General features: G+C 44.1%; 1 protein-coding gene across 2 annotated transcripts in view; it reads left to right on the top strand.

Moving 5' to 3' along the window:
* The window catches only part of sema6a (sema domain, transmembrane domain (TM), and cytoplasmic domain, (semaphorin) 6A), a 122,706-nt gene that overhangs the window by 81,256 nt on the left and 13,662 nt on the right, over positions 1-27,788 (top strand). The window contains exons 10-18 of one of the 2 annotated variants that reach the window (XM_069682279.1): positions 2,266-2,483; positions 4,083-4,214; positions 7,411-7,566; positions 11,088-11,261; positions 12,873-13,013; positions 13,153-13,227; positions 19,057-19,115; positions 20,012-20,032; positions 23,748-23,927. In XM_069682279.1, the coding sequence (XP_069538380.1) occupies positions 2,266-2,483; positions 4,083-4,214; positions 7,411-7,566; positions 11,088-11,261; positions 12,873-13,013; positions 13,153-13,227; positions 19,057-19,115; positions 20,012-20,032; positions 23,748-23,927 (1,156 nt within the window). The remainder of the gene's footprint in view (positions 1-2,265; positions 2,484-4,082; positions 4,215-7,410; positions 7,567-11,087; positions 11,262-12,872; positions 13,014-13,152; positions 13,228-19,056; positions 19,116-20,011; positions 20,033-23,747; positions 23,928-27,788) is intronic. The other variant, XM_069682280.1, reaches the window with a different exon arrangement.

The following is a 27,788-nucleotide window of genomic DNA, read 5'->3' as shown; positions in this document are numbered from 1 at the left end:
AAATGTCCCCCTCAGTCATGGTGCAAACTAAACACCAAAATAAAATGGCATTAAATAAGACAAAACAACAAAATGCTAAGTACATGTTTTAACAAAACACATTCAACAACTAGACGAACTAGAAATTCAGTCCAGCACAAAGAATGATGGGACATGTGGCATGATGGGCCGCTGGAGCAGACTAAAGCTGACATTCAACTCACCTGATGTGTGTAATACAGTTTCTATAATCTCAGTGCTCCATGATCTTAGTGCGAACAGGCCCCTGAAGTTGTGTGTATGTGTGTGTTTGATTTAAGGTGTATGTGTGTTTTCTGCGTCTACTTTTGCGTTGGTTGTAATGTAAGGGGAGATGAGGGTGTGTTTATGTGTGGTTGTCTGTGGGGGTGTGTGTGTGTGTAGAGGTCTGGTTTAAATGCATGTTCGCTCCCATTCACACTGTTTACTCTGGGCTACAATTTCAGGTCAGGGTTGGATTTATTGCTGGTAAGTATAGTGTGACAACGACTAATTACAACACTGACTGAGTGATCTTACAGCAGAGTTATAATTACAGCGCCGGCGCCTGTTTGAAGCTGTAGAGTTTAGATTTTGGGTTGCCAGGTGCCGACTCCTTAACAGCATATCAACACATCAATTTACTCTTCTGTGTCTTTAATTTGCTGTGAAGCGGCGAGATGTTGGATTAAGACGCTGTGGCGTCTCCCAGAGAGATTTATCATTCAGGGACTGCACTGTGTTCTGCAGGGAAACACACTCAAAGCTTTGTTATCCTCAGATGTTCAAAGTTTACTCTTGACTCTGGAGACAACATTGGAGACAACAATCTCATCACCAGGTGCATTTAGGGGCTGTTTTGGAGCTTTTAATCGTACTACATAATCTTCATCATGAGTCTGTGTTATGCTAAATTAAGGTTTTATAAGAGCACTTTATTTACTTATTTTTCAAGAAATTTTCACAACAGTACAATCTAGGTACTGTTAAAGAGAAATTGATGCAGTGTACTTAAAATCTCTCCAGGCCAGACAAGGTACTAACTTGTGGTCAGATTGTTAATCCTCCTTAATATACTAAGAGCTCAATTCAGAGTTTGGTGTGTGTCGGAGGCTCGGAGGCGGAACAGATATATTTATATCCAAATGATGACAGTAAAATGTGGTCAAGAGGAGAATACACTGGTCATAAGATCACCAAATATTTTATCAGTTCAAAAAAAATAACCTCTGGCTTGTGAGGGGAATGCCAACAATTTTCTAAAGTAAGGTCTTTTCAACTGAATATATAAAAGAAAATGTATGAAACTTTGTGTGTTTATAGAGGAAACTATATCATGTGATAAACTAACTCAAATGTTTTGGAGTTAGAGGGAAGTGAGGATGTCAGAGTGTGTCAAGTGTTCTGGTTTCTGTTTGTAGTCCGAGTAATATTGACCAATCAGGTATCAGCAGGCTACGGCAGATGCATGAAAAACAGTGTGGAGAGCAAAAGCAGGCGGAACGTAGAGCGCCGTAATGACATCCTGACTCCCATCAGCAGCTATCTGACGATGCTTAGCTTCTTATTATTCTCTATAAACAGACATCTGCGTGCTAACAGCTAACAATCCGTTCTAGATCTTAAATTCAACTTGAGATCAATTCCCTGACGCGATGTCATGAAAGCCATTCAGTGTTCAGGTTTCCCGACTTCCTCAAATGCATCAGAAGTGATCAATCTGACCTCCGTTCAACAAACAAGCATCTTAAAAGTAGTTTTCTTCTCCTCTTGAGGACAGACCTGACAAAGCTTCATTTTTACTTTTTACTAATCTGCATCATGATGTTGAAATTTCGGCAAAGGCAAGACCCGTTAATTAAAGTCAATCACAAGAAAAACGGGTTCCTTTTTCTGTGAATGTTGCAGCATGCAGAAAAGGAAGTCTTTTATCGCTAACCGCTGGCTACACGCCCCGGCGTGTTCACCGTTGTCCCCAGAGGCTGTGTAGTCAGACTATAGCAGATGGGATCTAAGATTGCTAGTAGCATAACACATTGGAATCTTTGACCAAACTGCTCCTGGTTGTGTTGCATTGTGGGTAATGAAGGCACCAAGAAAGAAAAATGCTTAGAATAAAAACAAAGCATATCTCTGGTTTCACTGCATCCATTAGATTCCATTTTTACCCATTTCCATTAGATTGGTTGAGCTCTCTTTTGGTGACTGTTAATTTGAAACCTGTCGCATGCAACTAAATTCAAGCTTCTCACTGTGTGTCTTTGTCAGGTGGTGTTTCCTCGAGTAGCCCGGGTTTGTAAGAACGACCGAGGCGGCTCCCCTCGCGTCCTGGAGAAGCAGTGGACCTCGTTCCTAAAGTCCCGCCTGAACTGCTCCATCCCCGGCGACTCCCACTTCTACTTCAACATCCTGCAGGCCGTGACGGATGTCATCCACATCAACGGGAGGGATGTCGTGATGGCAACCTTCTCCACACCTTACAACAGGTAGGCGGGAGAACAGAAACTAAATGAGGCGTTTTATGCAGCTCTCCTCCCTCGTCTCAAATAAGGTCAGGTGTGTCAACAACCGCTGTGCACCTTCCATTTATTAACGCGATCATCTCTCTCAGGCTTAAATCGTTAAAGAAATGCCCTCAATTCATCAAATGATGACAGCGTGACCTTTGTTAATGTTAGCAGCGGTGCCCTGCTGTGCCTCTGTGCGACATGTAATTTCTGTGACTTCTGGGTCAACATTAACATCTTCCGTCAAAACACTTTGTTGCTCTTTTGACATGTAGGTGTTTCATTTTATTTTCCCCTTTCTATAATTCATATTCAGAGCTGCTTTCATATTCAGAAGGCGCTTGTTATCTAAATTGAAAATTACCACAAAGCCATAGAGCCGGGCTGATAGCTCGCACATATTGTAATTTTCCATTTTATGGCTGCTTTTTAGCAGATAAGACAATTGCTTGTGACAATGCAATTGAGCGTGGTTAATGGACATTAAAACCCAATGAAGCAGTGCCTCTGAAAATTTCTATAAGCGCTGGTTTTGATCCTGGCATTAATTTTCCATTTCATAGTCTGGGGGTGAAATTAGACGGAGCACATTCAGAGAGTCGGCAGCTCTCAGAGTTTGTGTCGCTTAATTGTCTGTCTGGAAGTGTCGCTGGCCAAGTCGCTTGCTAACTAGCTCCCTCGCTGACCATCTCTCTGCCTTGTTAGCCGCCTGATACAACAGACATGCGACTGTCTCCCTCTCTGTACATATCCAACACAGAGGGTAATGACTGTAATTTAGTAGCTTAGCCAAAGAACCAACAGCTCTCTGACCTCGCTCTTTATAATACCGCCCTTGTGTCTGCTGTCTCCCCGATGTCTCCGTGAGTTTAACCCATGATGCAACTGCAAGAAAATCCAGCCAGCTGAGATTCTTTTAAAAAGAGAGTCTGATAAAGAATAAACAAGTCCTAGTATCATTTCTAATTTATGACGGCAGATGCAGGAGAAATAGAAACGTGACTCAGCAATATGCTATGCATTGATTCTCCACGGGCAGACAGAGCCGGCTGCTATCACAAGACGAGCGTTTTTCCCCTTAATAAGAAGATAATCTGTTGTTCGTGTTTCTTGCCCTACAGTGGACTTGTGGTGAACTTTGATGCCTTAAGGCTTCTGGGGAAACCCAGTGTTGGCGGGAATGTGTGTCCTCATGAGGCTCGGCAGGCAGAGACACAAAAAGACTACTATATTCAATAACACTGCAGCACGTAGGCCAATATAACAGCACTGACACCGTCAATAACACAGAATTTAGAGTTATTACCACTAAGTTAAGAACAACCTGCAAGGTTTTTACCATTAAAAATGTCTTTTAGAATAAATGCAGGAAAAAAACAGGACTGTATAACCCATTATGAACATGCAACAGCTAAAATGAGCCGTCCCTGAGGGATTTAACCCCTCTGAATGGGGATGTAAATCCATTTCCCATCCCCTGGTGATAGTCCAGACTTGGCCAGGTGTTTCTTTGATATGTTCAGTTGGGAGGATTGTTTATGTGTGTTTTTCTCTGTGTGTGTGTGTGTGACATGGCAGTATTCCAGGCTCGGCGGTGTGTGCCTATGACATGGCGGAGGTGGCCAACACGTTCACAGGGCGTTTCAAAGAGCAGAAATCCCCGGACTCCACCTGGACGCCTTTTCCTGAAGAGAAGGTTCCCAAGCCAAGGTAGAACAACAGCTAATTACCACAACACACACACTATGCACACACACACAGGATTTACAGTAACACAGCTGCACAATCTCTTCCTGCCTGTCTCACAAGATATATTTAAACTCATTCTAAAATCACCTCATTTCTAACTCGTGTTGTGTCATATTTGCATACATACCGACTGTTTCTACTTAAATAAGCGGTTACACATCCTATGTCACACTGCGTCCCGCCCACACACTTTACGCACATGCACATCCACACGCATGCCACCTCGTTTCCCACGTGCACCCCGAACACATTACCTCACCTCTCTCCCCCACACGCAGCTGCATCAAAGGAGCGTTCACTATCAACAAATGAAGCATGAGATCATTTTACAGATGGCTGCCTAATTCCACAAATGCACCAGCCTGATCAATCTACCATCTATTGCTTTGCTAATTAGCGCGCTAAGAGCTGCTCTCCTATCCTGCAGAAAAAAAAGGGATTTACTACAAAGATCTGGGCCACGATAATTGTTGGTACCCCATGTGTGTGTGTGTGCGAGTGTGTGTTACCATATGGTTGAGGAGGCAGATTTAAAAAGGGCCTGCACTGTACTTCCTTTGCCGTCATCTCCATGCATTGTGTGAACGGGACTATATGTGCAAGTTTCCTCAATTAGCATATAATTACTTGTTGATGTTCAACAAGGTCAGACGTAGAAAAAACGAGATGTACCCGCCGTTGTTTCTGCAGCGATTGATGTGATTGATTTCATTTCCATCCACTGGTGCGTTCTGAGCGTTTATCTGCAGGCAAACAGACGGAGGGTTGTAACAATGCCACCCAGGTCCGGCCCTGCAGCAGACTGTTCCTCCATGTGTTAGACGCTCATACTGAATCATTTACAGGTTTTCATATTAAGAGATGTCTGTTTCCGTTCTGTGCTCCATATGTCGGCTGACAGAAATGTAGCTACTACAAAGAAACTGTAGCTGCCTTTTTTTTTTTTTACAGTGACAAAAGGTTGCACATGCTGGCTTTAAGATGCTGCAGGTGCCCTTAATTTCACAGCATCAAATTGGAGGTTAACTTCACATCAACAGCAGCAGATTTAAACTCATCTGTTTCGGGGATTTCTCTGTAAATTAAAGAAGTTTTAAAGCAGTTAACGAAAATTATGACTAAAAATGTTGGTCAATGACCTTTTTTCCATGACCAAGACGAGGCGTTGACGAGCTAAAAATAGATGATGTTGATAATAAAAACTCTGATGTGTGTTTTGTTTTCCTTAACGAGGCTGTCTGCTTCAGTCAAACTGTTTAAATGAGAAGCGATGATGAATATATAAAAAGTTTTAACGGTAAAAAACGAACACTGCTGCTGTAAATGAGGCAAGAGAGGAATGTGCAGCATGTGCTGCTGTAACTGCACGGCCTTGTTCTGTGGTTTTACATGCTTAATGTTGAGTTCCAAAAGTTTCCATACACATATAACCTCAGCTGAGGATCTATATTACCCTGGCAGAACAAATTAACTCAGGAATTCAGGAAACAATTAATGTAAGGACGGATGAAACAGCTCTACAGCAGATTGAACCTGTATCAGGCTAATTGAAATAGTAATTTGTATGAGTCATTTCTAGTGTAGTGTAATGCCCTTTTTTATTTACTACAACTGGACTAAAATGTTTCGATTGTTGGTCAAATCAAACTATAAAGGGTAGAAATGACTACAACTAATGCAAAGTGTATCTTAAAGAGTTAAAAAAGCAGTTAAAGATTTCATACAGTATTTTCCTTTTTCGTCTTTATAGAAAGATGTCTGTGACGGCTGTCAGCCATCCAGCCTGGGGCCGGTCTCACAAAGAAAGACTTTGACTGTGGCTTAGATATAACAATTAATCATGTTTTAGATAGACGTTTCACAAAGCAGTTCAGTTTTTGACTATCTTAAGCAGGACTATGAAGCATTGAATTCTGGGTAAATTTTTCAAAATAAAAAAAATGGCCGACCGAGTAAACGCATGTAACCGCTGAGATCCGTTTAACCCGGCAGAAAATGTTGGTCTGTTGGAGGAATTCAACAGTTATGAGGGCATTCTGCTTGGAAAATTCAGCGACGAGTGTAACGCCAAAAAAAATGATATAGAAAAAAAATTGCAACAACAGTAAACTGTGTTAATCTGACCGTTGAAAGGACCATCAAAGACGTTTGATGCTACTGCTCAGTCACTGATTGTTACCATGGTAACATGGGTCTTATAGCTTAGTTAGCCTGGGGGTTTATAGTTTCAAATCGAGCCAAATGAAGACTGGCCTAACACTATAGACTATATATATTGTGAAACTGGCCCCTGGTCATGGTGATTCGAAACCTAATCCAAAAGGAAACTGGACTTGGTTGAAGTTCTTAAAGATGGAAATATATGTCTGGCTGCGTCCACCCACCAGGCAGTTCAGAACTGAAGAAGCCTTTCAGGTGAGAGGTGAAGCATCTTCAAGAACTTGAAGTCCAGTTGCCTTTTGGATTCATCTTTGAAGTCTTTATAGAAACTTTATCAAACTACATTTTCCTTTAGATATGTCTCCTGTCCCAGTACACACATGATAGAGATGGATGCAAAATGCACAGACTGTCTGAGGGATTTTTCTTTACTCTTGGATTCCCTTCATTCTTCTATATATATATAAAAAGGACGTTTTTATAGGAAGATGGATTGATATTTCACTTGAGTACCTAGGTGTATATATATTTTTTAAGGGGTTTGATCCTGACATGTTGACAGCTTCAGACATTCAGTGGCCAGCTGGCTAATATTTTCAGTACCTGGTGTGGATTATGTGGTGTGGCAGGGAATCAAAGATCACGCAGTAAAGGGGTTTTACAAGCTCTCAGAGGTGAGATGCCTGCAAAGGGGATACGCTATCAAAAGCAGCTTCTCTTTTACAAGCAGCTCACCGACTCCCTGTAAAAGGATCAGATAGATAGGATGTCTCGCTGCTTTACCCTCAGTGCAGAGAAAGAGAAGACATCTTGTGTCCTCTGCTCTGACCCGAGCCTCCTGGAGGGAGTGTTTAGTAATTTAAGGTTGAACTCTCATTGATTTCAGGGAAGTTAAACTTTCTGTCCCCCTCCGGGTTTTTCTTTTCTTGCTTTTTCCTCCTTCTGCTCACTTTTCGTTCCCTCTCATCGCCTTCCTCTTCCTCCTCTCCATTTGCAGGCCTGGAAGCTGTGCCGGCACTCCGTCCTTGGAGAGGTACAAGGTGTCCAACGAGTTCCCCGACGACACGCTCAACTTCATCAAAATGCACCCTCTGATGGACGAGGCCGTGCCCTCCATCGCTAACAGGCCCTGGTTCCTCAAGACCATGGTCCGGTATGTATTACACTCACTCCAAAGGGCATCTTCATCACGGCTCTATGAGCCTCTTCAGCTCTGGGTAATAATTACATGAAGTGCTGCTCTGAGAGTCAGTCTCATTAAAACACAGTAGTACTCCAGCACAAACCAGAGCCTGACCTATTTTCTCTTTAGTGGAGGAAACAGATCTACACTTTCTCTCCATGAGTGAGCGCGCAGTGATGTGATGAAGATGTATTTGTTCTATGAGAGGTCTTAATGCAAACACAGGTTTTATATTTACACTCATAAGCTCTTATTAAGGAGATGATTCCAGCTCTGCTCAGTCTGATGGAAACTGCGTGTTTAAATCCTCCTGGGGTTTTTCAAAGAGAGGACACTCCAGTTAAAACTATTTCTTGTTCTTCTGTGCTTGGCTTTTCCTACTGAGTTTCTGGAGTTGAGCCCATTTCCCAGAAGCCACTGCACTGTGGCTGATGCCGTTTGATCATAAAGGTCTGTCTGGCTTTTAGCTACTCTCCGCACAGACGTTTCAGCCGGCCTCTGGGGGAATACGACAGCAAACCGCCATCCCATCTTCAAGGAAAAAGTAGCTGACAGGGCATTTAGAAAGTGAAGAATCCATGTGGACCTGCTTCTGAATTGCATCTGCTCAAAATTTAAGGTGGTAGGGATTCTTGCCAGTCCCCTGACAGGTCTCAGTGGTGGTAAAATCACTTTAAAGATGAGCTACATAAAGAATCCTTCATAGGTTTTACAAATTATTTGCATCAGATCACATCTCACGGAGGTCTGACCTAAATACGGCGCGGGCTTAGTCAGAACCTGAACCGCTTTCATCGAGTTTATCCCGACAACTCTCTGTTCATTAGTGCAACTGTAACAACCATATTAAGAATGAGAGTGTTTCTGTTTGTGTCTTTACATAATCAGCTATCAGAGGGTTTTATTTGATTTGAAATGACACCACATTGAGCAGAGGCTCGCATGTGAGTCGGAGGCAGAAGTTAAAAGCATTATGTAAGCTCGGGAAGCATCATGAAGCCATGTGGAGTGGAAGAAGAGCCATTCTTTTAAAGATATGTGTCACGATGTGGAATACTATTCTTGAGCTGAAGTCAACCGGAAAGAAAATCAGTAATAGGGTTTGATCCTTGTTACACCCCTGGAGAGGACGCCGCGATATAAAGCGGGGAGAGAGGCTTCCTGTCCGGAGACTTTCTGCGTGCGGTGAAAAGGACCTCAGCTGGCTGGGCACAATGAATCAAACTGAGGGGGGAGACTCTGAAGAATCCCCCTCTTGAGATTTTTATTATCCTGAATTGGAAAGACAGTGAATGTCTCGGTCCTTGAGATTGTATTATTTCGCTGAGATCAAATCCCATTGACACAGTCCTTGGAGCGGCCGTTATGCTTGAATAGATGAAAACCACATTGGACCTTCAGATTGCTGTTATTGTTGATTGGATGGAGCCACGTTCACGGAGCATTGAGGAGATATTTAAAGGAAACAGGAGACGAGACGGGATAACAGGACATGGCTCGTGGTGTAAACTGTACTTTCTAGTAAGATTAAATTTACATTCATCACATCCAAAATACATTCTGGACCTTTTCGCCCGTTTCACACAGAGGAAACTCTGAGCTGCGTTAATGAGGGTAAATGTGGACTTCCTAGATTTCCGGATAAGCTCTCATCTTTAATCCTTAAATCCTATCTCCTTCAATTATAAAAATCATTAAAACAAGCATTTGCATAATACACTCTGATGTGCAGATATTTACCTCTTTGATAACTGAAAGAGTTTTTGGCCCTGGAATTAATTGAGAGATAGATATCGGCATCTGTGATGCAAAAAACCAGAAGCCAAAGTAAGAGAGGTATTTCTTAAAACCTGCTCTCGCTATTTGATCAGGTTGAATTTTCCGTCCAACGCCCACAAGCAGGAGAGGGAACTCGTTCAAAACACACTGACTGGCAGGTGTCTAATACGCTAACTGGAATGTGTATTTGACAAATAATGAAATGAAAATGGATTTTCACGCACATCCACCTGCTGCTGAGCCAACCTGTGCGATCAGCAGCTGTCAATTAGAGGAGGAAGTATTGCTGCAACTGTTGAGCAACTTTCTCTGTCTGTTTTTTTTCCTGAGAATCTACCTGACGTGCCCCGTGGCAATCTGATTGAGTTACTAATCAAATAACAATCAACTAAAGAGATTACTAAAACCGTGTAATCTCTCCTTCTGTTCATTATTCTCTTTGAGACATCTGACGTATGATGGACGGCAAATCAATTGATTGATTGATTGATTTGATTACATAATTATTACCAGAGGGGGTTAAAGTACACATGTTGTTTACTCAGGTGAAAGAGGAGAAACGACGCTGATCAAGTAGAAGTTCTGATAGAACTTATTTACTGCAGAGCGAGTGAAGACTCATCCCAGTGTGAAAGTTAAATCTGCCCTCTGAAGGACGTTTCTACCAGCTGTTTCTGTGCAAAGCTAACTGAAGCTCAAAGTCTTAAACTTCCATCGTTCTGTAGTTAAAATAAAAGAACAATACTGAGAATAATAAACCAGAACTTTACTCCAACCTGTAAATCGGATTGCTGCTCTAAATCTGCTTCATGATGGTCAAGGACATAACACACAAGACGTCTCCTCTCCAGGGTCCAGCTTCTATCGCTTGTCTGTTTACTTCATTCCAATGTGTAATATGCATGAATAAATACGCCAAGCAATCTTCTTTCCTAAGTCTCATTGTCCCAACTATTTTGGTTGAAACCAGTCTTGTTGTTGGGAAGGCGACGCATAATGATACAAAATAAAAATTGCATAAACAAAATTCCACCTGAAGCTGGGCTGCGGTGGTGCAGTCGTTAGCGCTGTCGCCTCACAGCTAGAAGGTTCCTAGTTAGAATCCAGGTTTGGACGTAGGGTGCCTTTCTGTGTGGAGTTTGCATGTTCTCCCCGTGCTTGTGTGAGTTCCCTCCAGGTACTCCGGCTTCCTCCCACAGTCCAAAGACATGCTCGTTAGGTTTATTGGTGACTCTAAATTAGTGTGAGCGTGAAAGGTTGGTTGTCTATGTGTCAGCCCTCTAACTGACTGGCGATCAGTCCAGGGTGTAACCCCGCCTCTCGCCCAATGACAGCTGGGATAGGCTCCAGCCCCCCCGTGACCCTGAACAGGAAGCGGTATAGATAATGTTGAGATATTTATTTTCAAATGTGGGAGTGAAGAAAAATAGTGCAGATACCTGAAAACCTTACTCTAATGCAGTTACAAAGTGTTTGTACTCGGTTACTTTATTATACGTTCTTTTTTATTGCTGCTAGTTGCTTGTAGCTTTTTATGGATGCAAATTTAACAAGTTTTGAATGTAGTCCAGTAGAAGGAGCACTGTACAGCGATAGAGTTCAAACATTTGCATTGAATACCTGCTATCGGCCTCCATCAATTGCTCCTTTGTTGCTGTGCACACTGATGGACTGATTGGTGGATTTATTCAACTCTCTGATCCTTCTTCCAGGTATCGCCTGACGCGCATCGTGGTGGACAATGAGGCGGGTCCCTACAAGAACCAAACGGTGGTCTTCCTGGGGTCTGAGAAAGGCATCATCCTCAAGTTCCTCGCCAAGATGAACAACGGCTTCCTCAATGACAGCCTGTTTCTGGAGGAGCTCAACGTCTACAACCCTGACAAGTACGTAGCTCTGTGTATAAGTGTGAGAGATGGATAGAAAGTGAGAAACACATGGATACAGTTGCTAGAAACAAAGCAGGGTCAGTTATTACATGTGCTATAGAAAGAGTGTGTGTGTGATTTTACATGTTTCCAACCATCTCCCGTCTCGGGCCAACCCAACAACCCACCAGCTCCACCAGTCCCAGCCAGTTCCCCCGACCCGGGCTGTATAGTGGATCCAGCCAACCAGATGGCTACTCTATCATTTAAAAGAGTTTTATCAGGTTACACTCCGCCCGACCACAGCTACTAAATTAAAGACACAGACCCTGAGGCTCTGGATAACGTAGCGCTGTGGTTCTCGACCACAGTGGAGACCAGCTCCTCCAAAATCGCTGGCTGATTAAAGGAAACGCACACACACACTCGCACACCGAGGTCTGTGTTTGTCTTTAGAGCCAACTCGGGATCTCTCTCTAATGTAATACACTGCTGTTGGTGCATGTATGCTGGGCATGGCAGAGTGAGCGACTTGAGCATTAATATGTATTTGGAGTAGAAGTGAATAAGGGAAAAGGAGCCACAGGATGACCCCTGCCAAAGCTAACATTTAGTTAAGAGGTAATGGATAAAGGGGATCGAATAAAGCACAGGGGAGAGGGAGAGAGAAAAAAGGAGAGGAGCACAGCGACGAATATGTTATTGCTGAGAAGAAGAGGGGAAGGAGAGTGAGTTCTTGACAGGAGGGCTTTCAAGGTTAGCACTGTTTGTTATCCAACATGCTGCGTCCATGTGACGAGCCGTATGGAGGGGATGAAGGGCAGGCCTCTCCTCTCCCCTCCCTCTATCTCTTGTATCTTGCCTCTCCTCTCCTCCGTCTCTCTGGCTGAGGCCGAGCATTCGTCGGCTGCCGGCCATCTGGCTTCAGTCGCGTACAGTAAGTGACTTTGCCCGCCTGCCTCCCTGCCCACCTGGCAGGATCAGCGCAGGGCCCCGATTGGCGTGCATTACCCAGTGTAGATGGACTCTAAGCTCTAATTGAGAGCGTTAATGCGGGGGCCAGAGCACTGCGAAGGGAGGAGATTAAATCCCAGGAGCTGGATGGCAGGATGGAGGGAGGGATGGATGGAGAGGAGGGATAGAAAGCTCGACACGCCCACAGGGATTAGAGTGTGCTGCTATGAGGCCAAGCAGACAAAGAAGACTAGCAGGGATGGAAGAATAGTGGAGTGGAGTGGGAGGAGGGTGGAGGTTAATGTTAGTGGGTTTAACAGTTAAGTGCGGTGTTATTGCTGACTGCTCACAGTGCCCATCTGTCTGTTTATCTCTTGTATCTGTATCACCCCTTTCTTTATCTCTCTTTATCTCCTACTCGGTTCCTGACCCCGAGTCCTCGAGTCCGGCATTATCTCTGTTCTCCCTGACCTCGCAGTTTGTCTCTCTGCCACATCTTAATCTTCTTCTTTTTTATCTCTTTAAATGAACTCTTAAAGCTCATTTAATGACATACATCTGCTTTCAACAACTTTTTTTTCCCAAGACTTTGTCCCTAAATAACCAGGTTGTGAGAGGGTAGACAGAATGATCCGTGTTTTATCCTCTCCCTGTCGTCTTCTGTCTCTCCTCTAGATGCAGCATAGACGGCGTGGAGGACAAGCGCATCGTTGGCATGCAGATAGACAGTAAGAGTCACGCTCTGTGGGTCGCTTTCACCTCCTGTGTGGTAAAAGTGCCACTGTCTCGCTGTGAGAGACACGGAAGATGCAAGAAGTAAGTTTGATGCTTACAAATAAAATCATTCATGCACAAACAAGCCAAATGGTTTGGACTCGCTCTAGTAGTGGGAAGCTGCATCTGACTATACAATGTGCTGAGGAGCTGATGGTGTCTGCATTTGTGTCACATCCAGGTCCTGTATAGCTTCCAGAGACCCGTACTGTGGTTGGGTGTCAGAAGGAGCCTGCAGACAGGTGGTCAGCACCAAGTAAGTAACATGATCAGAAATCACATTCACTGCTGGCTTCTTACGATACGATACCATACATAAGCTCCGATACATACAGTACTTACAGTTACAAACGTTACAATACTGTACGATACGATACTGTACAATAGCATACATAAGCTCCAATACATAAGATACGATGCGTACGATACGTTACAATACTGTACGATACGATACCATACATAAGCTCCGATACATAAGATAGGTTGCGTACGATACGTTACAATACTGTACGATACGATACTGTACGATACATACGATATGATACTAACACTGTACGATACGATACATAAGCTCCGATACATACGATATGATACAATACGATACTAACATGATACGATATGGTACAAAACGATATGATACATAAGCTCCTATACATAAGATACGATAAATACGGTACATACGATATGATACAATACTAACATGATACGATACATACTATACTGTATGATACTATACATGAGATACGATACGATACATAAGCTCCGATACATACGATATGATACATACGATACAATACGATACTGCCATGATACAGTACGATACGATACGAAACGATACGATACGATACGATACGATACGATATGATACGATACGATATACTAAATATATTGCCAGGTTGGGATGGCGGTTTTTGGGCGATGGATCGGTCAAACAAACAAGCGACTTTCAACCAGGAGTTGAGAGTTTGATTCCTGTTTGAAACTACTAATCAATGTTGACTTCTTTCAAGAAGCTGACTTTTTTTTAAGTTACGTAACAGACATTTATTTTATAACAGATGTACAGAATTACAAACCCAACAAAGCAGTTTTGGTAGATACATTGGAAGATTACGGTTCTCCAACATAAACCACGTCTTGTTGCACATCTGAAAGTCTGTGACACGTCTCCTAGCAAGCTTTACTTTATTTATTCTGGCTTACTTTCCTATTACATTTTGAAAGTCTAATCAGACATTTCATATTGATAACTGCTAACTTGATTGCCCTGTACTTGCCAAAGTGACGCTACAGTGGTACCAAGATTGTCATACTGTCAAGTGTAGGGCCGCTGACCAAGCTGTTAGGAGTGAGAATGTGTTGATGTGTCACCGTATTAAAAGCACAAGTGTAAATAATCAAATGAATGATGGCTGAGGTTTGTTAAGCTGCTTCAGTTTAAGGGTTCTGTTACTGTGCATGCTGGCTAACGATCACACTGTTAATGCCATTAGAAACCTGTTTTTTTCCTTCTAATAAAAGAAGGAAAGGTTATTAGTGTGGTCAGCAACAATATCTTAATGTGTTGTTTAGTTATTCAGGAGACTCTGGCGCTTCCACTTTAAGGAACATATAGGTTTTAACAAGAAAAGTTTTGACTTCAGAAAGTGCTGCCGATTTTAAAATAGCGAGAGACTTGTGTGTTTATAAAGCAATTTCATAAAACAGTATGCTGCCGTCTTTTGTCATGCCTGGTGGCGTTCCTTTCTCGCTTTGTCGTGTCTGTGATCTTTCTAATTTTATGGTGTGTAAGTGTAATTTCCCCAGGCTGAAAGGACTATTGGAAGGATGAATGGAAGGAAAGTGTTGTTCGCCCCAGGCTCGGGGTTGGGTACGCAGGGCTGGGGAACGCTTGATGGTCGCGCTAACTATAATTTGTGGCTGTAGTTATAACACAGAAGCAAATTATGCTTTCTGAACAAACAGCATATGGAGTTCTGTGGTGGGAAAAACATTTTATGGATGAAGTCATAACAAAAGGACCAGCGCACCATGTGGCTATTTGACGTTGAGTGAATTTGATCCCCCTGCTGGAAAATGATTGGTCTGGCATGCCAATATAGCAAATGCGCACGTACCCACATGTACACACAAGACCCGTCCTCGTCCATCCCATTATTATTCTGTAAAGCTGCAGCGGGCTGTTCAGATTGAGTTTCCACTTTGGAGCAGGATCCAACACAGAGGCTTTAAGGGGGCAGATGACCTCGCTCCTTTACTGTACAATATTTCTAAGTGAAAGAGAGGGAGGGGGGATTAGGGCCAGCAGGATCTGCTGGTCCGTGGTCAGAGCTATTCCAAGCATTTTCCAGGCCGGACAGGAGGGATGAAACGAGGGAGAGGAGAGTCACAGACATTTTGGGTTTAAATAAAAAAGGTTTGCTCAAAGAAACAGTCCCCTGCAGAGAAAAGAGGCCCTTTTCTGAACATTTTTCTTTTCCCTTTAAAATAAAAATCCACCCCTTTTCAGCACAATCACCTCCTATTCCCGTGTCTGTCTATTTGCCTCCTAAGAGGCAACCTATCTATCTTCTTACCTGCGTATCCCCATCCCTGTCTGTGTTTCTATTTTTATCCATCCTTCTTTTTCTATCTTTCCTCTGACATATTCTTTCCCTCTCGCATGCCCTCCCCTCCTTTCTTCTTCCATCTGGCCTCAGCTCGAGCGTGCCAGCTTTCCTGTGTGGAGTTATGCCTCTCATACCTACTGTAGCCTATGTACAGCTTGCCCTCTGCTCTCCTGCAATATGGTCCTCAGTCACCCCCTGTTCATGCATAATATGATCGCATATGATTCTGTATGGTTGTCATTATGTAAAGTAGGTAAATGAGTGTCTTTTTAGTGTCGACAGATAATCATTGCTTTGTTAATTATTTAAGACACAGTCACAGCTACCCAGGCCAAACTCTTCCCCCGGATCAGGGGTGGGGTTTACATGTAATAAATCTGCACACATAAACAGACTTAAAGGGCCAGTTCACTGTTTTTCAACCTCAGTCCTATCATGCTATTATGGGGAGCTAATGCAATTCTGGTAGAAGCTAACTGCTTGTCCAATGGACCCTGGAAAACCTCCGCCAGACTACGTAAAATGCGTCATCTGGTGGAGGCCAGGGAGCTCGCTGAACTACACTTCATCAATCTAGGACGCCCGCCTCTGATGTCTTGTTCAAAATCATCATGAATGGTTATGAATCATAATAAAAGGTCGACTTTAAGGAACACTGTATGTACATTATATTAAGTCCCCGGTCGCCCATTCTCCTCTGTTGTGAATAATTAATGCCATTAAGCCTGACCTGCATTTCAGCGACCGAGTCCCCTCAGTGCGACCGCACATCTCACATAATAATCACATCTGATGCAACATAATATAACTTGTGGCCCTTCGCTGCCTCCAGTTATGTACAGTGCAGCATGAATCTGATTTGAATATGCATAATGCAGCTGCAGAGGGATCTTAACCCTGAGCTGAACCGTCTGTAGTGTTACATTTAAACACATTGCGCTCCCGTTGCTATAATGCGGCAGCTTTGGGACCTGAACCCTTTAAAGGAACGTTCACACTTATGGTTCATTCACTCTCACATGTGCCAAGTAAAGGCCAGACGCTGCATCTGTAGTGTGACGACTCATTGTTAATTTATCTCCACACCGACGGGATTTAAACCTTGTAATCTTCATCTCAGCTCCACAGAATGTAATGTTATTATCGGCCGTGGAAACCAGGACCACATGGTTGCCAGTGTTTTGGTCATAGATGAAAACACTGGGTGGGACAAGGTGATGAGAATCTGTGTGGAAAATCCAGCAGATACCAGGAATGATTGGGCGGCATTTGTGCTACAACAGGTTTAATTGTGCAACTCTGCGTCTGATATGTGATTACGACTGTGTGTGATAAGCACATCAGATAAGCAGATTAAACATACCCCCTGATATGGAAAGAGCACGCTGCTGGTGTTGTTTTTTCGGCTGTTGCTTTTGAAGGGAAAAAGGTTGTCAGGAGGGTAAAATCTGCCGTCCCCGGTCCAATTAAGGCCGCGCCAAACTGGAGGAAAGGATGAATACTGAATAAAAGCACCAAATTACCTCCAACATATTAATACACATAATTACAGAACAGTAGAAATCCTCCTAAATTCTCCTGTACTCGTCCTTTTTCCAGGTTCATGCTTTTGACTCTGTTCCGGGCATGCGGGTTGGGTGATGCTGTTTTGGAAAGTCATTCCTCTTCATGCTATAATTGTGAGCAGTGGAGGGTGAGGAAGATGAGAGGCGGGTGGACAGGCAGGAGGGAGGAGGTGGAGCGAAGTGGGGAGGTGGCGGGGGGAGCTGAGGAGGACTGTGAAAAGCTGTCATGCGTGACTGTGATCCTGGTTGACAGTTGGTCCGCTCTGTTTCACAGATCCCCTTACTGCCTGCTTGGTGGTCTTTCAGGAAGAAAACAGGTCTCAGTGCAGATTGCATCAGAAAATAACATCTCCTAAACTCTCTGCCCCCTTTTCCTCCCGCTCTCCCTCTGTGTCATATGATGGCCCTCAAGCACGGTTACCCCTCACTGCCCTGGTGTTGGGCCATGTGATTGGGACTACAGCCCCGTATCTCCACTCAACCTAGATGATGTCAGATACAGAGAAACAGGAAAGAGGATTGAACAAAGTTCTTATAAAAGCTGTTTCATGTTTTTATTCATTTCTTTCATATCTTTTTAAAGGGACAGTCCTACATTTTGAGAAATACTGAGTTGGATAAGAGGATCGGCACCACTTTCATGTCTGTACAGTTAATATGAAGCTCGCATTTGCACGTTAGCTTAACCTAGCATAAAGATTGGAAACAGGGTGAATTAGCTACCACTGTTCTGTCTAAAAGAACAAAACAAAATGTGCCGACTGGTAACTCTTAACCTGACTCATTAATATGTCTTGTTTGTTTCATATTACTGGGTTTTTCTTTGCAGGGTCAAGAAACATCCTGGAGCAGTGTTGCAAACTTAGCTACTTTCTCGCTAGATTCAGCGACTTTCCAGACCCTCTCTGTGTCTTTTTTTCTAAAAAGCGACTAGCGACAAATTTAGGGACTTTCAGACCAGTGAAATATATTATATTGTAATTCATTCCCATGTTTGCTGCTCAGAGTAATCGCAGTTCACGGCTCCTTTGCCAACAGCTCCGAGTTGCTCTCTCTCCTCTCTCCTCCTGTGCGCAGTCGGGGGGGGGGGTTAGGCGGGGCTGGCCTCACAACAACTAAGCGTTATGAAAAATGAATATGTGATGAAGTCACCAATATGCAAATTATAATGATGTCATTTGGAGACTTCTTGCGACTTTTGGAGCTAGTGCTAGCTACTTTCATTGGAAAACAGTTTGCAACACTGCCCTGGAGTCTCTACTGGTAGTCTGCTAGCATGCAACGGTTCGGAGCTAATAGTCCAGCTCACCACATAGAATGACAAACTGTTGCTTAACTACCTTTGTTCAGATTAAAATACATAGTTAATTAGGTTTAGAGTTGCTGGAAAACTGATTTTGTTACCTTTAGCCCGGTTAGCTGTTTCACCTTGTTTCCAGTCTTTGAGCTAAGCTAGCTAACCGGCTACCTGCAGTAGCTTCATATCCATCATAAAGACCTGAATCAATCTCATCTAACTCAGCAGAAAAGCAAATAAGAGTATTTCTCAAAATGTTGATCCACTTCTTTAAAGCTACACAACATGAGCTAACATTTTTATTACAACCAAATCAAACATGGATCTATTTGTAGCGACACTACTGGCAACGAGCCAGATATGGATTTACTAGCCTGCCAGCGTTCTTCATAACCACTGATTTTAGGCCTCCAGGGCGCCTGCTAGGTGTTCTTTGATTCTGTTCCAGTATCGGGCTTTCTGCAGCCTACACTGTGTGCAAGCACCGGGGCTGCTGTGTTTACTGGTGTTCTCTTAGTAGCATCCCTATAGCTTTGTTACTTTGTTAGGTGTGGCGAGCCTGTGTGGCCTGGCCTGTTTTCCTCTGCTGACCATGATGTCTCTGTCCCCCGCAGATCAGCCTTTGAGCAGGACGTGGAGCATGGTAACACAGATGGCCTGGGAGACTGCCAAAGTAAGCAGGCCCTCTTCACTCTTATCTTTCCTCCTCTTTTCTATACACCCCCCCTCCCCACTATTCCTCTCTTCTCTGTTAACTCGGTCTCCCTCTTCTCTCGGCCCTCCGCTTCCTTCTCCTCCGCTGTCACCTTTTTCTCCCCCGTCTGTTCCGCCCTCACAATCCTCTCTTTCAGCCGTTTCCATCCATCTGTCCCTTTCGGCTCTCAGCCTCTTCTGTCCGTTCCCCCTGCTGGTTCTCTGGTCCCCCAGTCAATACAGCGTTGTGTCCACTTGGGCAAAGACTGGGTTCCTTCTTGCAAATCGCTGCGAAAACACAACACAAACATTCAGCGACAAACAGGGAAGGGATTTCACTTTCGAGCAGTCACAGGGCTCATTTTGAGACACAAACAAGACGGGGCTTTCAATCCAGTCGGCCTCAGAAGTCTTGAAAGATCTCTTTTACTCGACAATGTAGATAATGGCATAAATAAAGATTGTATATTGGAGCATTTCAAGTCGAAATTAACTGTTTTGATTCATCAGATGTGATGTTTAATTAATATTCTACTGAGCTGCTCAGTTTGCAAGAAAAACATCAAAACAGTCTGACATTAAATCGCTCATCTTAGTCCATTCCAACTCAATTTCGACTGTTTACTTAGAGAAAATGAATGCAGCGAGTTTTCCCTCCAGTTTCATCAGCATGTTTAGTCAAGGGGAGCCATAGTTGGACCTTCATTAGCTGTAGAAGCCGCACAACACCTCTGATTAAAAGTCAGGAGAATATTGAGCAGCCAGTCGATTCTGAATTACTTTAAAAGTCATGCCTTTTGATCATGTTAAAGCATAAGCTCCCTTTACTGCAAGCAATAACACGCTTCCCCTCGTTTCTTTCTCTTCTCTTTCCAGACACCTTTGTGGCGCTGAACGGTAAGTATCCCGCGTCCACCGTACAGGCAATCAAATAAAAGTCAGCCGCTACATTTCATCTCCCCTGACTCTTTAACTTCAGCCACACCTCTTCATCAAAGTCAATCAATCACCCCCCTCTCAAGGAAATGAAAACTCCTCCCACATGTGTAAAGACGGGTTATTAATGACTCATGGTTTTAACTGAACTCATTTCATTCCTTCTCTTTGATAGACATTCCATCCAGTTACGAAGGTAATGAAACATTACATCACGCTCGGCCGATTTCTCACCGCTCGTAGTGTTTCCCCTCCTCCAGCTCCTTTGGTGTAAAGGACGTAGAGTTAGAAATCAGAAATGTGAAATTAAACCCTCTCCTTCCTTGTTCCAACCGGCCCTTTCCTCTTTATTCCCTGTGCAACATCATCGATTAGGCCTGACCTTTGCAGCGCTAATTGGATGGATCTGGTTGTTGGTGGTTTGAGGCCCTGATGGGGAGGAAATGCCTCAGCGTGCACATTAAACGGACATGTGTCTGCAGAGAGAGAGATTAAAATTAAATGTTAAGAGCGTGGAAAGATCAGATACGTTAAAGCCTTCTATGAGCAAGCATGTGGAGGCTAATGCTAACATGCTAAAACATGCGTGTGCAGGCATTTTTAAGGCTGGGGTCCGTCCTGCAAAGACTTTGATCGCACACAACGAAATCACAATCAATCAAACCGTCCTAAAGAATGATAAACAGGTGTAATTAGCCTGCAGCAAAGTCACTCTTATCAATAACACCCACACCTGCTCTCCCATCCGCCTCATTGTTGCCTAATCGGATGGCACAGTAGTTTTGTTTCCACTGCAGCCAGATCCAAACAGTCAGATCCAGACAGAATGACAAGAATAGATATTTTGAAGTCCTTCCAGAAAGCCCGGCTCCCCCCCCTCCCCCTGTGGCTGTGCTCCCACTGTGATTCTCCCTCCTTTTGGATATCCAGGGTCAGAAAAGCATCTGTGTTGGTGTGCACTCCTATAGTGCTGAATGTGCTCCCACAGGCTCGGCTGTGTGTTTCCAGGCACACACAAACACACACCTAAAAACACACACACTACCAGTTTACAACCCCCCGAACAAAGTCTCAGCCATCGCCCCACTGCCTGCGTCTATCTGCTGGTGGTTGATATGGATTTGAAGATAAATAAATGCCCTCTCCTCCACTCCAGACGAGACACCCTCGCCTCTCTTTTAATCTGAAGAAAGAGAGGGATGTGCATCCGTCGGCAGTTTAGGCCCCTTTTTTTTTCTCCCCCTCCTGATCCGTGGAGGAGCTCCGAGGCTCTCTCTCTATGTGTGTCATCTGCCTGAATTGCACTTCCCCTGGCGGTGGGGGAATGAATTATAAAATAGGCCTGTCACACTAATCTCTCAGCCTTGGGCCAATAGTTAAATAAATCATTTTAATGATTGCCACGCCACACGGAGACGAAGAAGCGGGAGGAGGAGGCTCTGGGTGGTGTTGTATGTGGGTGTCTACCAGCAGCTTCCACGTCCCCTCCTCTTCAAACACGAGCGTAAACACATATTGAAAAAGGCGCTCGCACATCTGCAAACACACACACACACACACACACACACACACACACACACACACACACACACACGGCTGTCACCTCCTCCGTGGAGAGAGCGTGTCAAAAAGGGAATTGGGGGGTTGAGCTCCAACGGAGGCTGTTGATAAAAGTGTTGTCACTCTTCATCGAGGGCGGATTTTTCCTCCTAAATGTGCAGCTTAAATATATTATATTAAACACAATATAAAGCTGGTGAAAAATTGTGTAGGGTGGCTTAAGTGTTAGCATGTGGGATGGTAATGTGATTAGCACGGTTCCAAAATAAACAGACAAAGCTTGTGCACAAATTTCTACTTAGGAAGGAGAATCTGAGACGGGCGGCTGCAGCTAAACTCACAGATCGTTTAAAAGACGAGCAGTGATAGACGCAGACGAGAGAGATGTGATCCATCATCCTCGGATGGAGGAGTTCTTTGTTGAAATTGTCAGATAATGTCAAACTTTAAGGTGTGAGGTGTTACTTCCAGTGGATTCATTTCCACAAAAATACACCTCTGTGTGTTCTCATCCTGGCTGTGTTATCATACCCTCTTCGACTGTTGGCCACTCGTTCATTTAGCCATTAAGGGATTTAATTACAGGGAGGAGTCAGATCAGAGAAAATTCATTAACTCTTAATGACACATTTCTGATGATTGATCTAAGCGTGTGGCTGAGGGCAATGCTAAATGAAGATCACCGACGGTGCAGGAGGAAACGTTTTGCGGACTTTTGGTTTAGAATTGAGGGGAAAACAGGAGTGAAGAGAGAGAGAGAGAGAGCAGAAGACACAAACTACCGCTGCAACTAATGACTCATCTTTCCCCTCTACCGCTCGATTATTCATCTAGACCATAAAATGCCAGAAAGTAGTGAAACATCACAATTTTTCACAACTTGAGGTCCAAAACACAAGAAATATTCTGCCAAATGTCACATGAGACTAAAAAAAGCAAATCTTATCAGTCGACAAGCTGGAACCAAAGACAAAAATGACTAAAACGAATAATTATTTAGCGTGTTAGCTGTCCTTTTAATCGTTTATTTGTTCCAGGTCTTTGTTCAAATGTCATTATTTAAAGATGTAATCTCGAAGATTTGTTCTCCTTGGCGGCACCTGTAGCGATGAACAGTAATTGCGGGAGCACACTTCCCAGATATCCAGACAGTGTTGCATGTATGACGTCCACGGTTGGCTCCGGTTGTAACTCTTGATTTTCCTCGCTTTCCTTTTTAGACTGTTTGTCTTCATCTGAGTGTCCAATTTGTTTATTTTTCTTTGAATTTTCTTATTTTCTTATCTCTTATTTTTGAAGTTGTATCTGTAGTCATCCATCTTTTCTTTGTTTGTTCAGCCATAGTAGATTACTGTTTACTCTTGCAGAGACCTTAGAAGCAGCCGCTTAGCTCCGCCTACCCTCTCTGGCAGACCAACCACTGCTGGCTGATGAAAAACACGTCACTAACTGTTGATAGATAGTGACTTAACAGAAAATCTTCGAGATTATTACTTTAAAGTGTAACATTGAACATCAAAATGATGATCCTTGCTTTAGTTTGAAGCAACAGAAATCTTGTAGCAAGAGGAGCATGATCAGAGGTTTAAAAGATCTTTGCAGTTGAAGCAAAAGTTCCACCCAAACTTCTCGACAGGAGCGACAGAGAGAAAGTTTGTCTCTTGTCCTTCAAATCAAAGGTAGGCACCCTGTGGTGATCGTGGAGAGATACCATTGTACTGTGCTCTGACAGGCCCGACGGAGCGCCGACATGTCAGTCAGAACAGGAGGAGAGAGAGAGAGAGAAAGAGAGAGAGAGGGGGAGAGTGAGAAAAAGAGAAAGGACACGTCTATCCTGAGAAACACACACACACACACACACACACACACACACACACACACACACACATTACTAATGAGTTGCCCAGGGTCACCAGGGAGAAACACTTTGTTGCCTCACACAGCCCAGCAGCTGTCCTCCTCTGTGTGTGTGTCTGTATCTGTGTCTGTGCTTCAAAGCAGGAATAGATATGTGTGCATATGTATGTGTGTGTGTGTGTGTGTATGTGCACTCACATGCACTGAATCCTGTCCCCGTCTGCCCCGAGCAACAGTTAACCTGTGTTGTGTCCGGCAGGCCACCATCACCGCCACCATCACCACACCCTCACACTCCCCACCCCGGCCCTACCCGAGGCCGCCGAGGGCCCCCTGGGGCGGGGCCGCATGGTGGAGCGGAAGGACCCCCCCATGAGCTCAGACAAAGGGGAGGAGCCCTACGTGGCCGTGCCCTCTCAGACTCAGCCCGAAGCCAATGGTAAGCCTTGGAACCACGACAGTCAAATTGGTCCTTTTGTCACCTGTGGCAAGGAAAGGAGGGAGGGAGGTAGGGTGGGGAGGAAAGGGAGCGGGGGAGGGAGGGGTCTGTGTAATTGAGATTTACGGCTGCCTGGCTGCTTCCAGCTGACGAGGTGTGGAGATAGCGGATCGCTTTCTCTCTAGGGGACAAATTGCCTCACACTGCGCACGTAAACCCCCCGCAGGAACGAACACACCTACACGACACATACATATGCAGACACGGACACACTCTGCGCTTATTAAACACACATATACACACATAAACACTCACACTCTGTAGGATGGATTTATTACCCGTGGACCGTAATGTCCCACAGGAGATGTAATATCCAGACCATTACACTCTGAAAAGGAAGATGGCGACGTATTTATTTCCTGGAGTATACTGCCCGGGCTGCCGGCTCTGTCATGCTTTGCGACACAGTGACATGACATTGAACGCCCTTTTCTCCTGTGTTAACAACCTGCCTGATGCTGCACCGCCTCAAGGACAGCTAAATGGATAAATGACACAGAGAGAAAAGGAGGGACGGAGACGGGAGGGACGACACATATATGAGGGAGGGGGGATAAAAGGTCACTGCAGTGCTGCTGATCATGTTCTGTGCCTTAATAAAACAGAAAGAGCTCTTACAGATCCCATTACAGCAGCATGCAACATGTCCCACATACATTAAATAGTTCATGCTGTGAGACGCAGCCTTGAGGAGATATTGATTATAAATAATGTTGATTCATAGAGGGGACTTTCAATACATATACTGAGTGTAAGGAAGGAGACACAGCAGCTATGAGATAAGACTTTCTGTTTATATCTGCTGCAGTGTGTTCATGGGAAATCCTCGCCTCAGTTTGTGCCTCTAGTATTACAATTTAGTCGCAGCACGAGGCCTTCAGTTTTCTCTCAAATATAGTTCAGGGATTATTGTCGGAGCCAGAAGGTCATTGGACCTGCTCTGAAGGTACTCGCCCAAAGACTTTTCTAACCATCCATATTAAAGAGAAAGATTCAGTCTGTTAGACCGCTAAAAAAGATTTTGCAACCTGCTTTTCAAGTTGCCCTCTTTTCTTTAACCAAAGCAATGTCTGTATATAAAGATGGACAACACATCTCCATCTGCTCTCATTGTACAGAATTGATGCCAAAATAGCGATGCGATGGTGAGGTTATTTGTAGCCAGAGCTGCATAGCAGAGATAGGCGGGTGGAGCCACTGTAGTCACTTCCCGCTAACCAAAACACACACTTAAAAAAACAGCAAAGATGCCGCACGTCAGCGTATTTAACAGCTGAGCAGCCTCTTGTGTTGGTCTGAAGCAGACGTTCACAGATATGTAACTTCAATGACTGTAGTGATTGTTACGTGCGATACAGATCGGCTGCAGGAGCCGTATCTGTCAACAGAGCCGTCAATCAATCTTTTGACAGCATCAAATAACTAATTAAAACTAAAATTGTCAGAGAAATGAACACTCGGACGTAAATCAGCACGATAAGAACTAACTATGATGACAGAAACCATGTTTGAGAAACATTTACTTAACATGTATTTTGATTTTGTAGTTTGACTCATGTCCCATCTGTTAACATGGAGGAGGCGGGCTTTATGACCTATACTGCAGCCAGTCAGCAGGGGGCACTCCGAATGTTCTGGCTTCACTTTTAGGGAGCCGTCATGTCGTCTATCTTTTTATACAGTCTATGATCCATACCAAGATGGTAGCCTTAAATGACATCCTTACACGATTTGTATCGATGTATTTACGTCACTTTTACAAGCTTAAAAGAGAAAAAGTTGCAGGCGAGACTCAATCGAAAGAGTGAATTTCACTCTAGAAATAAAGAGACACTGAGTCGCCAAAAATACTGACTCTTGCCTGTGTTTGCTCATTCCAAGGATGCACTTCATTCTTGCCATCCTTGATAAGAAAGACCGTTGCATCTTAAGGAGGTAAACAAATCTTTTTCATCGCGCACAGACGGGATATTTTTTCATGCAGATGGTTTGAGGAGTCTTTGAGCATTTTGGAAATAACTTCAGAATGACAGAAAAGTGTTTAATCAGCAGGTAGATATTCCTGAAGAATCAGCTACAAGCAACATGACTCAAATGTAGTGAGGCACAAACCGGGGCCGGCTAAAAACACATCGTCATAATCACACTCGCTAAAATGAGGCGCACACTCCGCCGTCTCCTCCCGCGTGTGGAGCATAAAGCGGCGGTGAATGCCGCATGTCAGCTGGAAGCAGCGAGGCACCAGTGGGTAGATCCAAGCACAATGGTGGCAGAGACTTCAGACAGCATGCCTACAGCCAGCATCACAACATGCTGTCGTTCCCCTTGTTGCCTTTACCTGAGCAGGTATAACATCACTGGAGGAACCAGGAGGGGAGGATGTACTCTGATAAAAGCTAACGGCTGTCTTTGCAAGTTAAAGAGAGAGTCTTGTTTTTGGGAGGAGGAGGGGGGGTTGAGGGGGTGTCATGCTCAGGTAACGGCAACAGGACTTCACATTTCAATACAATGCTTCCTGCTGTTTTTCTGTACAATCATTATTGCTATTATTATGATTTTAAACGACACCTTTGCAGCTTGTTTCAGTATTTATCAGTTCTGTTTCAATTCCAGCTAAACAGTCTTTTCTTTTCTCCTTTTCTATACGAGTCGGCTCTGATGAGACTTGTGTGATTTTTTTGGTTTCTCGTGAGCAGCTCTTGATATTTTGCATGGCTTGGTCTGCTTCTTTGCTATTTATGTATTTGCCTTTTTTTTCCCTGCCTTGATTGCTTTGATGGTATTAAGCACCGTTTTGCCTCCATGCAGCTTAATGCATTTTTTTCCCCCTCAGCATGGCAAATTGAGCACCGCACTCGCACACGGTATTCATCATTTCCCGCTCCACCCATCCTGCCTCGTCTTCCTTCCTGTCGCCCTCGGTGTTATTGGCTTCAGGTGTCAACTGTACTGTGAAAACTTTAGCGTTCAGGCTGCGCGTGAGGAAGCGAAAATGGGATCAATATATGAGGAATGATTATGGAGTCAGAAGCTAAGTAAATGAGTCATTTCATTGCCTCGGAGATGAATCCGTGTGGCCCATTTCGCAGGAGGAACATTTAACCGCAGCATCAATCTTCTGAAGTTAAGTAAGAAAAGTGAAAAAGTATTAGCTGAAGTCGTTTGCAAGCTTGTTTGTGATTTAAAAGAAATTACAATTACTCGCCCTAACTTTCTCATTTGCAGTCAGGACATTGTGGAATCTTATCAGCTAATGAATATTACAGTGCTGCCAATATGTATTAGCCTGACACCAGCAGAGTAATTAGAAATGCTGCAAAGTGATGAGGATTCACACACTCATGATATTTAGCACCCAGCAGCATCATTATTCGGCATTCCAGTGGGACCGTCGCAGCGAGCAGGTGGTGTTTCACAGTACATTTGAGCTGCTTTCTGTCTGTCTGTCTGCGTGGCCTCATCTGTCTCTGTTATTTTTCTCCCACTCCTGTCACCCTACCTACCTACCGTACACCTCCCGTCGCATCGCCCTGCCCCACCCTCCAAACCCCACTGGCCCCGCCCACTCTCCACCATCTGCTGCCATTGTGATCGGTCTCCCTCCTTCCACAGGACCTCTCATCTGACTGGGAGGGCATGTTCCAAGGCTATACCTTACCAAGTGCAAATTAATTCCTCAACCAATTTATGGAGCCCCCTCCCCTTCCCCCCTCCCCCCGCTGCCTCTCTCTCTCTCTGTTCCTTCTCCATCTCCTCCCCCCTTGTCGACTGTCTCCTCTCCTCCTGGACTCATATCTCTTC

The sequence above is a fragment of the Semicossyphus pulcher genome, unplaced genomic scaffold (genome assembly GCF_022749685.1).
Source record: "Semicossyphus pulcher isolate SPU_LCO1_2020_fin unplaced genomic scaffold, fSemPul1.0.p SCAF_6, whole genome shotgun sequence".
Lineage (NCBI taxonomy): Eukaryota > Metazoa > Chordata > Actinopteri > Labriformes > Labridae > Semicossyphus > Semicossyphus pulcher.
Note: the sequence above shows the minus strand (reverse complement) of the source record. Positions and strands in the feature narration are given on the sequence as shown.